At 51.2% G+C, this 12,404-nt stretch overlaps 1 protein-coding gene across 2 annotated transcripts in view; it reads right to left on the minus strand.

Annotated features, from left to right (window-relative positions):
- The window catches only part of SHISA9 (shisa family member 9), a 338,473-nt gene extending 327,407 nt beyond the window's left edge, over positions 1-11,066 (minus strand). The window contains exons 1-2 of one of the 2 annotated variants that reach the window (XM_025370745.1): positions 10,074-11,066; positions 834-4,005 (exon numbers count right to left, since the gene is read on the minus strand). In XM_025370745.1, the coding sequence (XP_025226530.1) occupies positions 3,903-4,005; positions 10,074-10,759 (789 nt within the window). In that variant the 5' untranslated portion in view covers positions 10,760-11,066 and the 3' untranslated portion in view covers positions 834-3,902. Of the gene's footprint in view, positions 1-833; positions 4,006-10,073 lie in introns of those variants that run through there. The other variant, XM_025370744.1, reaches the window with a different exon arrangement.
- Positions 11,067-12,404: the final 1,338 nt, after the last annotated feature.

The raw sequence follows: 12,404 nt of genomic DNA on the forward strand, positions 1-12,404 counted from the left end.
GTCGGATCTTCTAAGGAGTCTCGCACTCTCCCGAGCCCCAAAACTCCCAAACTATTCAGGCTTTCGAAAAGATAACAAAGTATGTAATCAGAATGGCTACTGTGAACTTGGTCAGTTCTGCCAATCCGCAGATACCCTGGGTTTCTCTTGAGTACCAAAATTTGTGAAATATCAGCCCAAAAGCCCAAGGACACTTTTCCCCCAGGGTAGCCCTTCCTAGAGCGTGTAGCAGAAATGAGGAGTCTTAGGAGCCTTCATTTCCTGGACAAAGAGTCTTTAAAGTGCGGCTCGCTCACTCCAGAGACTGCATAAACCGATTTGGTATGGGGGAAGGAAATGTCAGAACTTTTCTGTATGGTCTTATGTGTACTGATGCTGTCGCCCACTCCCAGAAGGCCCATGTAAGACAGCAGGAATCGGGAACCTTGGACCAAGGAAGGTGACCACCAGCAGTCCCGTCGCTGGGATGTGCTACCTGTATGGCAATTATATGTACCCCCGAAGGGTATGCACAGATTAAATTATTTATTAGCTTGGAGCAAAAGTAATTGCAGTTTTTGACATTGAAATTAATGGCAAAAACTGCAATTACTTTTGCACCAATCTGATACTTTTGACTTGGCTAACCATCACAAAGCAGACATGTGTTTTAAAAATGCCCCCTTCTTAACAAAAACCACAGCCTGAAGATAGCACTGATCATGCAAGCACAAAAAAACACTAAACTGGACTCCCCTCCCCTTCTCTTCGAAAGCTTCTCACAAGGTTAAAACAATGACAGTCTATTGAGATCAAAACAAAGTCAGATAAAAATAATGAAAATGCTCAGGAGGAATGGTTCAAATCTAGATTTTTTTATTAATGATAAACTTCACCCTTCAGTGTACATTATGCATTGAGATAGTAACTAATGATAGTAAGAAGTCATCACAATTAGCAACAGATTTTCAAATAATATTTATTTCACCCTCAAGCTTGGTTTGAAATTTCTGTCCTTACGTATGCTTCATAATGTACCTCATCATTGTCCATGGGTTCATGCACATGCTTATAAATGTGCACATATTGGGGTGCATACAAAAAGCATTCTATAGACAGGGATGTGCTGAAAAAATGTAATGAATTAGACAGTAGAAATAACCAACTATGTGTTCCAAGCCACACAAATGCCTAAGAATTTGGCATTTGTTTGTGGCACATAGTTTGAGTGCTTCTCAGATGTTACAGTGCATCCAGATCACCTGGGGATCCTGTTAAAATGCAGATTCTGATTCAGTGAGCAGGAGGTGGGGCCTGAGATTCTGCCCAAGCTCCCAGGTGATAAAAATGCTGCTGGTTCACAGGCCACACTCCAAGTGACAACACCCTAAGGGTACTGGGATGGTTAGTGTCATGTGTCAACATGACTGGGCCGTGGGGTGCCCAGATATTTGATCAAACATTATTCTGGGTGTTTCTGTGAGGGTGCTCTTGGATTAGATTAACATTTAAATCAGTGAGCTGAGTAAAATAGGTTGCATTCTAATGCCAGTAAGACAGATTGCCCTTCTAATGCGAGTGGACCTCATCCAATCATCTGAAGGCCTGAATAGAACAAAACGCTGACCTTTCCCCCAAAAAGAGAGAATTCTCCTGCCTGTCGGCCTTCAGACTTGTACAAGAACAAAGGCTCTGGAGATTTTGGACTTGCCAATTCCTTATAATGAATCTCTTTGTATATTTGTTCTGTTTCTCTAGAGAACCCTGTCTCTTGCAGTTACCTGAAGAAGCAGCTACACTTTTTCTTGATAGCCTTCCACCCAGTTCAGGAGAATTATGTTTCTACATAACTGTTGTTTTAAACAAACAATTATGTTTCAACATAATTATCTTGCTATTTTTGAGGTTGAAATGACTGAATATTGAACATTTCACAAGAGAGTACTGAAAGCTAGTACTAGAACCAGTACTTTCTTATGAAAGCTAGTACTAGAATCAGTACTTATAAAAGTGCTGGCTCAACTTTCTTGTACATTTCCTTGTGTGTTATCTGTCTCCTGATATTTGGCTGTTAGCTCTGCAAGGGCAGGGATTGCTTTTGTACTATTCACAGTTCTCTCATATCTGTCAGCACAGTGCTGGGCATAAGTTAGATGTTCAGTAAAGACCTATTGAATGAATGAATGAATGAATGAATGAATGAATGAATGAATTTGGAGATACTCTGTTATGCCAGGTAAACCAGGATATCAAATGCAGAACTCTTACTTGCCAAGTACTGAACTAGGCACTCAGAATCCAACCATGGAGTAGAAGAGACAATTGTGGTCCCTCTGTATCTTACTATGAATGATAATAAAAGGGCCGGGTACAGTGATGCATGCCTGTAATCCCAGCACTTTGGGAGGCTGACGCGAGTGGATCACTTAAGGTCAAGAGTTCGAGACCAGCCTGGCCAACATGGTGAAACCCTGTCTTTAATAAAAATATAAAAATTAGCCTGGCGTCGTGGTGGGTGACTGTAGTCCCAGCTACTCGGGAGGCGGAGGCAGAAGAATCGCTTGAACCTGGGAGGCAGAGGTTGCAGCGAGCCAAGATCGCATCACTGCACTCCAGCCTGGGTGACAGTACAACTCTGGCTCTTAAAAAAAAAAAAAAAAAAAAAAAGTAAAGAAAGAAAGGAAAAGAATAATGGAAGGAGACAGATAATAAACTAGTATACCAGTAAATTAGCAAGTTAATTTTAGACCATAATGTAAAAATGAAGCAAATGACACTGACTAGGTGATGGGCTGGAATGTGTCAGGCTGGGGTGGGAAGCAACTAAGCCTGGTCAGGGACGGCTTCTCAGAGAAGATGACATTGGAGCTGGGACCCTGGTGATGAGGACAGACCAGCCACACAAGGGCCAGTGCAACAGCTCCAAAGTGGGAATGAGCTTAGCTTATCCAAGGAACAAGAAGAAAATGGTGCATCTCTTTTCTTTCCGATTACAATGATAAATATATGACACGAATATTTCCAAACAGAACTGAGAGTCCCAGTATCTTGCTTCAAAGTCTCCAGGTATCCCAATGTCCAATCTATGTGTTGACTTTTAAACACTTGAATAGAGTTCCTGAGCACTTCTTCTTACACCAGAAGCACCATTTATTTCTCAAAAATGCAAGGGCAATGGGCATGAGTGAGCTTTCTACAGTAATGGTGACACAGGTGTAGACATTAGTCCAAGCTCATCAAATTATACACTTACAATGTGTGCATTTTGTTGTGTAAATTATACTTCAATGAAGTTGATTTTTAAAATGCAAGGACTCAGTGCCCAAAGAGAAGTCAACACACCCTGCAAAGAAAAATAAAGACTTTTCCGTGGCTAACAGTAGATGCATGCACACATGGACTTCTCCAGCCTGGGAAGCTGGTCAAAGCCTTAGGATAACCACAAATGCATAGAAAGATGGGAGGCAGGAGAGAAACTGGAAGGGAAAAGGCAAGAGAAGGAGGTGCATTTATCATTATTTGTTGCTATTTCTTTGCAAGGGATGCCAGTTCTTCCGAAGCATGTTTTTAAAACACACCGGATCCTGCTCTGCCACTTGCCACTTGGATTTCCAATTCTGTTTGAAGGTGGACAAAATAATGACATGTGTTCCCTACTGGCTTCAAGTGTAGAGAGCTTCAAACATGTGCTTCTGTCCCCAAGGTCATTTCTCACCAACGCCTCCACCAAGACGTCTGGGCCTGCCGGGGCCGTTATAGAAAATGTTCCTAGTCTTCATCTTACGGTGGCTTCTTGAACTGGCCCCGATGCATGCACTGTTGTTTGCAGGGCATCACGTACTTCTTTGTGATCTCAGAAGACAGGAATTCCTGCAGATTTGCACTCAAATGCAGTGCAGCCTAGCGGTCAAGGATCCATGCACTCAGACGGTTCGGGTTTGAAGTCGGACACTCCACTCACCAGGGGCAGGTTCATCCTCTTGGAAAGAAATCTGTGCCTCCGTAAACAGCAGATTGTCATAGAGCCTACCTCATGGGGGAAGGGTGTGAAATTAAATGAGAATGTACACATAAGCTTATGGCAAAATTGCAAAACCAACAAGGATTTTTCAACATCACTTAGGCCAACAGTTTGCCATGTATTTAACATAGTCACACATAGACCCTCCCTCCTATTCTGCACATGCCAGCCCCTCCCACTCAGATTCCAATGCAAGTCCAGAGAGGTTAGGAGACTTGGTCAATGTCACACAGCTAAATAAATATAGCACAGCAAGGGTTAGTCACCAAGATCCAGATGACAACATAATTCTCTTCAGTAGACAAGAGGTAGAAAATTTGAATAATAAGGATAGTGATAAAACGGTAATTGTTGCTGAGCACTAACCATGTGACAGATCCTGTGCTCATTGTTTTCCAAGCCCTGTCTCAGTGAATACTCCACCTGCAGACAAGAGCCTGAGACTCAGAGAGGTGAAGCAACCTTCCCAAGGTCACACAGCTATTAAGTAGCTGAGCTGAGATGGAATCTCAGGCCATCTGACTGCAGTCTGTGCTATTCAGACCAACTTGACTGACTCTCTAGGGGCTGCAGTTAACAAAACAGAGTGAATTGCATGGAGGTGGTGACTGAGATGAACCCAAGAGCTTCCTGAAGGGGGCAGTCAACACTCAGTGGCAACCAATAGCTGCTGTGTGAAAATGCAGATCCAATGTCACCAGACCCACTGAGTTCTCGGGAGAAATCAGGAATCTGGATTCCTGCATGAAATCTCCCAGTTTTTAAATGTTGGCAACTGAGTCTCACTTGGTTTTAAAACACCAGGCATAATAGAGACTAAAGAGATTTCACAGCCAAATACAATGAGCCGGGTCCTGATGTGCAAAACCAAGCTCTAAATGACATTTTTTGTGTGTGCAAGTGAGAAATTTTTAAATGACTGGATGTCTGATAATATTATGGGATTTTTCTTCTTTTTCCTGGGTATGATAATGGAATTGTGCTGTGTAGGAGAATGTCCTTGCTCTCAGGAAAGCCCCATGCTGAGATATAAGGGACTAAGTGTCATGTCTGCAACTTATTTTCACATGTTTCAGCCAAGAAAGAAAGAAGAAAGGGAGGGAGGGGAAGAGGGAAGGAAGAAAATGAGGAAGCGAAGAAGATGAGAAGAGGGGAGGGGAAGGAAAGAAAGAGAAGGGAGAAAAGAGAAGGGAGAAGGGAGGAAGGGAAAAAGAAGGAAAGAAGGAGGAAGGGAAGAAGACAGAAGGAAGGAGGGGAGGAAGGGAAGAAGGAAGGAATAGAGGAAAGAAAGGAGGAAGGAAGGAAGGAAGGAAGGAAGGAAGGAAGGAAGGAAGGAAGGAAGGAAGGAAGGGAGGGAGGGAGGGAGGAAGGGAGGGAGGGAGGGAGGAAGGAAGGAGTAAGGGAGGGAAGGGGGAAGAGGGGATGGAGGGATGGAGGGAAGGAGGGAAGGGAGAGAGGGAGGGAGGGAAAGGAGGAAGGGAAGAAGGAAGGAAGGAAGGAAGGGAGGGAGGGAGGAGGGAGGGAGGGAGGGAGGAAGGAAAGAGTAAGGGAGGGAAGGGGGAAGAGGGGATGGAGGGATGGAGGGAAGAAGGGAAAGGAGAGAGGGAGGGAGGGAAAGGAGGAAGGGAAGAAGGAAGGAAGGAAGGAGAGAGGGAGGGAAGGAAGGAGAGAAGGGGGATGGGGGGACGGAGGGAAGGAGAAGGGAAAGAAAAAAATATGGAGAGAGTGTGTGAGCAATAAAGTAACTATGACAAAATACTAATAATTGTTCAATCTAAGTTAGTGGTTCTCAACTGGGCCAGTTTTGCCCTTAGACGACATTTGGCAATGTCCAAAGACATTTTTCACTGTCACAACTGGGATGTGGAGTGTGTGCTACCAGCATCTAGTGGGCAGAGACCAGAGATGCCGCCAGACATCTTGCCAAGCACAGGACAGCCCCGCACAACACAGGATTTTCCAGTCAATAGTGCCAAGGTTGAGAAATCCTCATCTAGATAAAGGATATACTGAAGTTATTTTGTGATTTTTCAAGGGTTTTTTTTTTTTTTTTGTATGTTTAAAACTTATCACAACACAAAATTGAGGAAAACTTAAAAACACCTAAGTAGAAATACCTTGCAGATCAAGCAAAGCATGTCTACATGGTTTGGTATCCATAGCGGGCTACCATGTGCAGTCATTTATTCTAATAAATAGTGATTGGCTGTGGCTGCTCTTGCAGCTGCTGAATGGGCGTTTGTTCAGTTCTTACAAGATCCCATGCAAACCTTCCCCCACCACTTCCTGGAATTGCTGTCTTTCTCCTTTTCTCAGCCCTAATTAGCCCAGAAGCAAGCAGGCCACAGGCCCAGGACTCTGAACCTGCAAACTGATATCTTGGAGGCCTCTGCAGCAAAACCCAAGTTTACTGGTCACCAGGAGTAAAGTTTATAATGGGGGTGCAACAGGATGCTTTATGTCTTTCAAGAGAATACGCTTGCAGTCTGGATGAGAACAAACCCCCATTCAGGCTCCCTTGCAGCTCCAGACAAAAATTAAGAGGCTGTGACTGGCAGGTTAATTTCACCTGGAAGCTGCTTTGCGTCATAGCAGCCTCTCTGATGCCAAGCTTGGCATGTCGACACCCACTGGAGCATCCCTTGGCACGATCCGGCAAAGGCTACTGAGTCGATTGCCATAGCTGGGACTCCAAATGATTAACTGTGTAAGCAGCCCAGGATGCATTTGGCAGGCACCTGGAGCAGCCCCAGCACCACAGAAAGGTTACATACTTTGAGAAACAAGCAACAGAACGCAAATACGGCAGGGTACAGTGGCTCATGACTGTAATTCCAGCACTTCGGGAGGCAGAGGTGGAAGGATCACATGAGGTCAGGAAAAACCCTGTCTCTACTAAAAAGTCAAAAAAATTAGCCGGGCGTGGTGGTGCACACCTGTATTCCCAGCTACTCAGGAGACTGAGGCAGGAGAATCACTTGAACCTGGGAGGCGGAGGTTGCAGTGAGCCGAGATCCTGCCACCGCACTCCAGCCTAGGTGACAGAGCAAGACTCCGTCTCAAGAAAATAAAAAATAAAAATGCAAATAAAATGAGAGAGTCACAGTGGCTCCTCTCCTTTCTCCTGGATTAATTTATCCATCCCTCAACCCCGTGAAGTATCCCCAAACCCAAGACCGGTGTTTCCCCAAGTGTGGACCACTTTATCTCAGAGCCATTAGGGGATTACAATCTTCCTCGTTAAATGAAGATTTCTCAGGCCCACCCAGAACTTATTGATTCAGAATCTCTGTGGATCAAACTCAAGAATCTGCATTTTAGGACACTGCCCCAGATCCTGACATTTATTCAATCTGAAAACATCACATTTAATTGTGAAAACACAATTAAAACCGGGAGACTGATAACGCACAATTTCCTAACTGTGTGACCTTGGACACAGCACCTCACCTGAGCCATGATTTTCTTGAATGTATATGGATATTAAAATAGCACCTGTCTCACAAGGTAGTTGTGAGAAATAAATGAGAGAGTGTTTACTTGCACACACGCGCACACACACACACACCCCAGTATAGTGCCTGGCTCCCTGTACAGTGCTCAGCAGGTGTTAGTTCCTTTTCCTTAACAATGATTGGCTGCACATCAGCATCACCTGGTGAGCTTTTCAAGGTGCAGCTGCAACCGGGCACAGTGGCTCATGCCTGTAATCCTAGCACTTTGGGAGGCTGAGGTGGGATGATCACTGGAGGTCAGGAGTTCGAAACCAGCCTGGCCAACATGGTGAAACCCCATCTCTACTAAAAATACAAAAAGAAAAAAAAAAATACAGAGGCTCAGGTCTCTCCCTAGAGATTTGGATCTAAGTAGCTTAGGGTGGGACCCCTGGTGACAGGAAGTTTTTATAAAACATTCCAGGTAATACTAAACAGCAGTTACAGCGGAAAATCATACCTCAGAAGCCGCCAGTAAAAATCAACAACTCTCTTTTCAGGAGTGTGCACTTCCACTCCACTCTGGAATTCTCAAAAATGTATACTGGGAGGACCTGTGTTGGGGTTCTGGTACCCCAGGACTGGGTCCCCTAGATTCTGCCACCAGGCATACCCTCCCTAGAGCAGCAGAAGAAAGTAGCTGTAACCCGCTCAGCTGTGCTCATTTTTCCCCCAGCAGAGCTGCACGGGGTGGGGGGGAGGGGCAGGACCAGGAAGTTGGGTCCTTCCTGGGCCCTTGGGTAACCAGTAGAGAGCTGTCACCACAACGCCCAGATCAAAGAGGGCTGATATAGCATCATTTTCTCCCATAGATGCCCAAAGGTTAGCTCCTCTCCCCACCTGCCCACCTCCCGTCCGGCCAGCCATCAGGGAGGGCTCTTTTAAGAGCTGGTTCTCGAGGACAGGGCTTGGTGGAGATTTCAGCAGTAGTTAACCAAATCTGCAAGGCAGCCTACCTGTCTCGGAGTGAATCTTTCCCTACCAAGGCGACACCCGCTGCCGCAGTCCTGAGACCACTTCTCCCCCCCATCTTAACACAGACCCCGGGAATTAACAGGGACTGGCCCGGCCAGTGGGGCTGGGGACAGGACACCCTGTGGGTGCGGAAGGTGGGCGGGGCCAGAGCTTTACTCCTTTAGTAGGTCAGGGTTTCTCTGAAGCCCCTCGGAGGTTACTTCTGTGCAACAAGACCCCACCGTCCACCCACAGCTCCCTGCTGACCCAAACCGATAACTTCCTCACCTCTTCCCCCAAAATCTCTTCTCTCCGGGAAAAAAAAAAAAAAAAAAAATCTCATCGGATACTCGTCGTATAAATAGAAAATAATTACTAGTGAGGTGGTGATGTTCCTTTGCCTATTTTTGGTGGGTCTCTTTGTTCAGATTTTTTAGGCATCACACGGAGCGCGTGCACACACGCGCGTGCACACATAGGCCCCCGGCAGAGGGGGCGCAGGAGAAGGGGTGGGGAGAGGGTAGAGGAAAACACAGCGACTTCGTTGCCCAGACTCGGAAAGGGGACAGTTAAAGCTTATATGCCCCAACCATCCAGCTGTTCGCAGGCCGCTAGTCGCTCCTTCCAACCCGCCCGCCCGGACCTCACGCCAACCCCCAGCCTCTCCCGCGGCCGGGGGCTTAGTGCTCCTAATGGCCGCGTCCTCCGCCTCCAAAGTTACGGAGTTTGCGAATCGATTTAGACACTTAAAAAAAAAATGGCAAATAGCTCCATTAATCCCCCAATGCCTTCTCCCATCTGCTGCAACTAGCTGGTGCTGGGGCTTGCATAATGAACAAGGCAAACCCGAAAGTTGACGAAATCAGGGTGCTTGGAAGTGAGGGCGCGGGAGGAGGGGGCTAGGGCCCCCAGAGTCCAAACCAGCCAGGGCAAGGGGCTCAATCTGCAGCGATGCCCACGGCCCCGGGCAGGGAGAGGTGGAGGCCGGAGAAATGGACGAGGTGGGTAAAGGGGCGGGGGCAGTTGAGGTCCGAAATCCAGGGACCGCGAAGCTGTGGTAAAGCGAGGCGGCCGCTCCAAGCAAGGCTTTTGTTCTCGCCCTCCCCTCACTCCACCTCCCTCGCCTCCTTTCCGCGAGTCGTACGAGTTGCAGGCGGCACTCACTCTGACCCTCCCTCCTTCACACACGCGCGCTCGGGCTCACACACGCCCCCCTTCCCTTTCGGGCTCGCCTGTCCCTGTTTACCAAAAGGCTAGCACCTGGAATCCGAGTGGTGCCATGGACCCCCCTCCTCAAATCCCAAGACTTCGGGGCCACGGGCTCCCAGGCTGTGTGTCTCAAGTCCGCCTCAATCACCAGCGGGAGGAGGCGGCCGGGGGCAGAGTCACACACACATACACGCTCACACACACACGCACACGCTCAGACCCACACCTGTGCTGAGCCCAGCGCCCCTTCTCCGCGCTCCAAGCCGAAGTTGGCTTCCCGGTGACATCCCCCAGCGGAGAGGTTGGGCTGCGGAGAGCGGGGACCGGTTGGGGAGCGCCATTGCCTGGGGGAAGGTGGGGAGGAGAGAGCAGGGAGAGCGAAGCCCCGAGGGGAGGGCGAAGGGGAGGCAGCCCACCTGGACATGTGCTCCCTCTGGGGCCGGTGCGCTTTCTCCAGCCCCAGCTTGGTGAAGATGCCCACGAGCACCATGACGGCCACCACCCCGCAGATGATGTAGACGATCAGGTTGGTCTTGTCCTTGGTGGGGTCGTGCAAGGGGTCGTCCTTGCGGGCGGGGGGCTTGCCGGTGTTGAGCCAGAGCGGCGTGTCGTAGTTGGTGCAGGTGCTTTGGTTCAGTCGCCGCTTCTTAAACGTGCAGCAGAACCGGAAGCCACAAGTCCCGCAGCAGAAGATGAAGTCGCCCGAGCTGCAGTTGAACGGCGGGTCCCACTGGCCCATGACATCGAAGTAGCCCCGGCAGAAGTCCGGCGTGGGCGCCCGGGTCGGGGGCGCGTCGGATGCCTCGGCGCCCTCGGTGGCCTCTCCTGAGGCGGCCCCAGAGCGGTTGCCCCCCGCCAGCAGCAACACGCCGCCCAGTTGCGCCAGCTGCCCGTGCCCCGCTCGCTCCTGCGCCCGGCACACACGGGCGCACAGCTCGGTGAGGAAGCAGCCGAGGAGCAGCCGGAGGACGCGGCGCATGGTGTCTCCCAGCCCGGGCTCGGCCGCTCGGCCGCCGCTGGAGCCGCTGCGGCCGCCTCTCGAGGCGCGGCCGAAGCTGCCGAGGCTGCTGCCGGGGGCTGCGAGCCGCCGCGGGCCGCACATGCAGGGAGCGGCGCGGGGCGCTCGGTGGTCGGCGGCCACTGCGCTCGGCTCAGCCCGCGTTCGCCTCCAGCGCGCCGCGCGCCGAGGGGCTGGCCGGGGAGGAGCGCGCCCGGCCGGGCGGGGGAAGGATGAGCGGGGGCAAGCTCGGGGTGAAGGTCCGGCCGGCCACTGGGGGAGGCGGGGGCGGAGAGCAGGGGAGAATTGGGCTGGCAGCGCCTAGCCTTGGCCGGCGGCCCCGGACTGGCCGCCCCGAGCCCTCTCGCAGTATCCCTCTCACCTCTCCAGCTCGCCAAGTGCGCTGAGAGAGCGAAGCGACACTTGTGGAATGAAGGAAGGGCAGGAGGGAAGGGGAAGGGGGAGGGGGAGGAGGGCGGGCAGAGGAGGCGCGGGTGGGGGGGGGGGCGGGCGCGAGCTCTAGAGGGGCGGGGGCGCAGGGAGAGGTGACACGAGCGGGAGCTAGCTGAGGGGCGTGCAGAGCTGAGCCAGGAGAGCGGGCGGGGAGGAGCGAGTTCGGCAGCCGCCGAGGCTAGAGGAGCCGCTCGGATTTCCCGGCAGGTGGAGAACCGCGGCGGGACCTCCCGCGCCCTCTCTGGGTAGGAGGCGCGGCTCAGCCCTGTCCAGAGCGCAGAGGCGGCTCAGCTGGTAGCTTTTTCACTGGTGCGTGCGCAGGAGCGGCGGCCGAAATCTGTCCATCAGGGAAAGGATGACTCGGAGAGGATGGGGACAGACTACGTGGCTTTCACTCCAAGACAGACTGGGTGCAGTCTGGTTAGGATCGCCCCTCCCAGGCGTGCGGGGCCGCCTTGCCCTTCCCGGCTGCGCCCTCCAGACCTGCGCGCGGAACCCGCATGGCTCAACTCCCTGGGCCCACGCAAGGACCCAGGCGGAGCTGGGAAGGACAGGTGGCAAGCCCCTGGGCCGGGGATAAGCACCCTCCGGGGAGAGGGGCTTGGGACGAACTCATCAAAGAAGGTCGGGGGTAAGAGGACAGCGGAACAAGGCCGAGGCTATGGCGTGTCCTGGAAGGTCTTTCCTTGGAAGTCCCCCAGCCCCTCGAACCTGCCGCTTTCTGTCCCTCTTCGCCCCCGCAGCGTTCTCTGCGCTCCACAGGAGGGCACACCGCGGCGCCGCCTCTGCGCTCCCGGATCTGGCGCAGCGCAAGGCCTGGGCACCCAGCCTCAGCCACCCTCCCGGACCTAGAGCACGCGCATCGGTCTCCGGAGCTGGCTGTCCCCTGTCCCCACGGATCCCCCCGGAAATCCTCACCGGGGGCTGCAGAGCTCTGCCTTGCTTCCTCGGCTTCCAGCCTCCCGTCTCCTCTGTGTTTTCAAATCTGCCCTCTCTCTCCTAGCGAATTCCAGCTCCCCGGAGGCCCTCTCTCATTTCTCCCACCTCTTTCTCTTCTCTGCTTGAATTTGACTCCAGTAGCCCCAAAACAGGATTTGCACCAAAGCTGCTACACCAAATTTAGATCTCCCCACGCCCCGACGTTTTGTTTTTTAATTGCATTAACTAAGTATACACTTTGCAGGCTGCTAGGCGATTTGCAAGGAGATAATGTTTCCACAACCCTCCTCTCCACTTGGCTGCAGTCAAGGGCTTTTCAGGGCACCTTCAGAGAACGAAAAGTTGGGCGACATGTAAA

The sequence above is a fragment of the Theropithecus gelada genome, chromosome 20 (assembly GCF_003255815.1).
Source record: "Theropithecus gelada isolate Dixy chromosome 20, Tgel_1.0, whole genome shotgun sequence".
In the NCBI taxonomy this organism is placed as follows: Eukaryota; Metazoa; Chordata; class Mammalia; order Primates; family Cercopithecidae; genus Theropithecus; species Theropithecus gelada.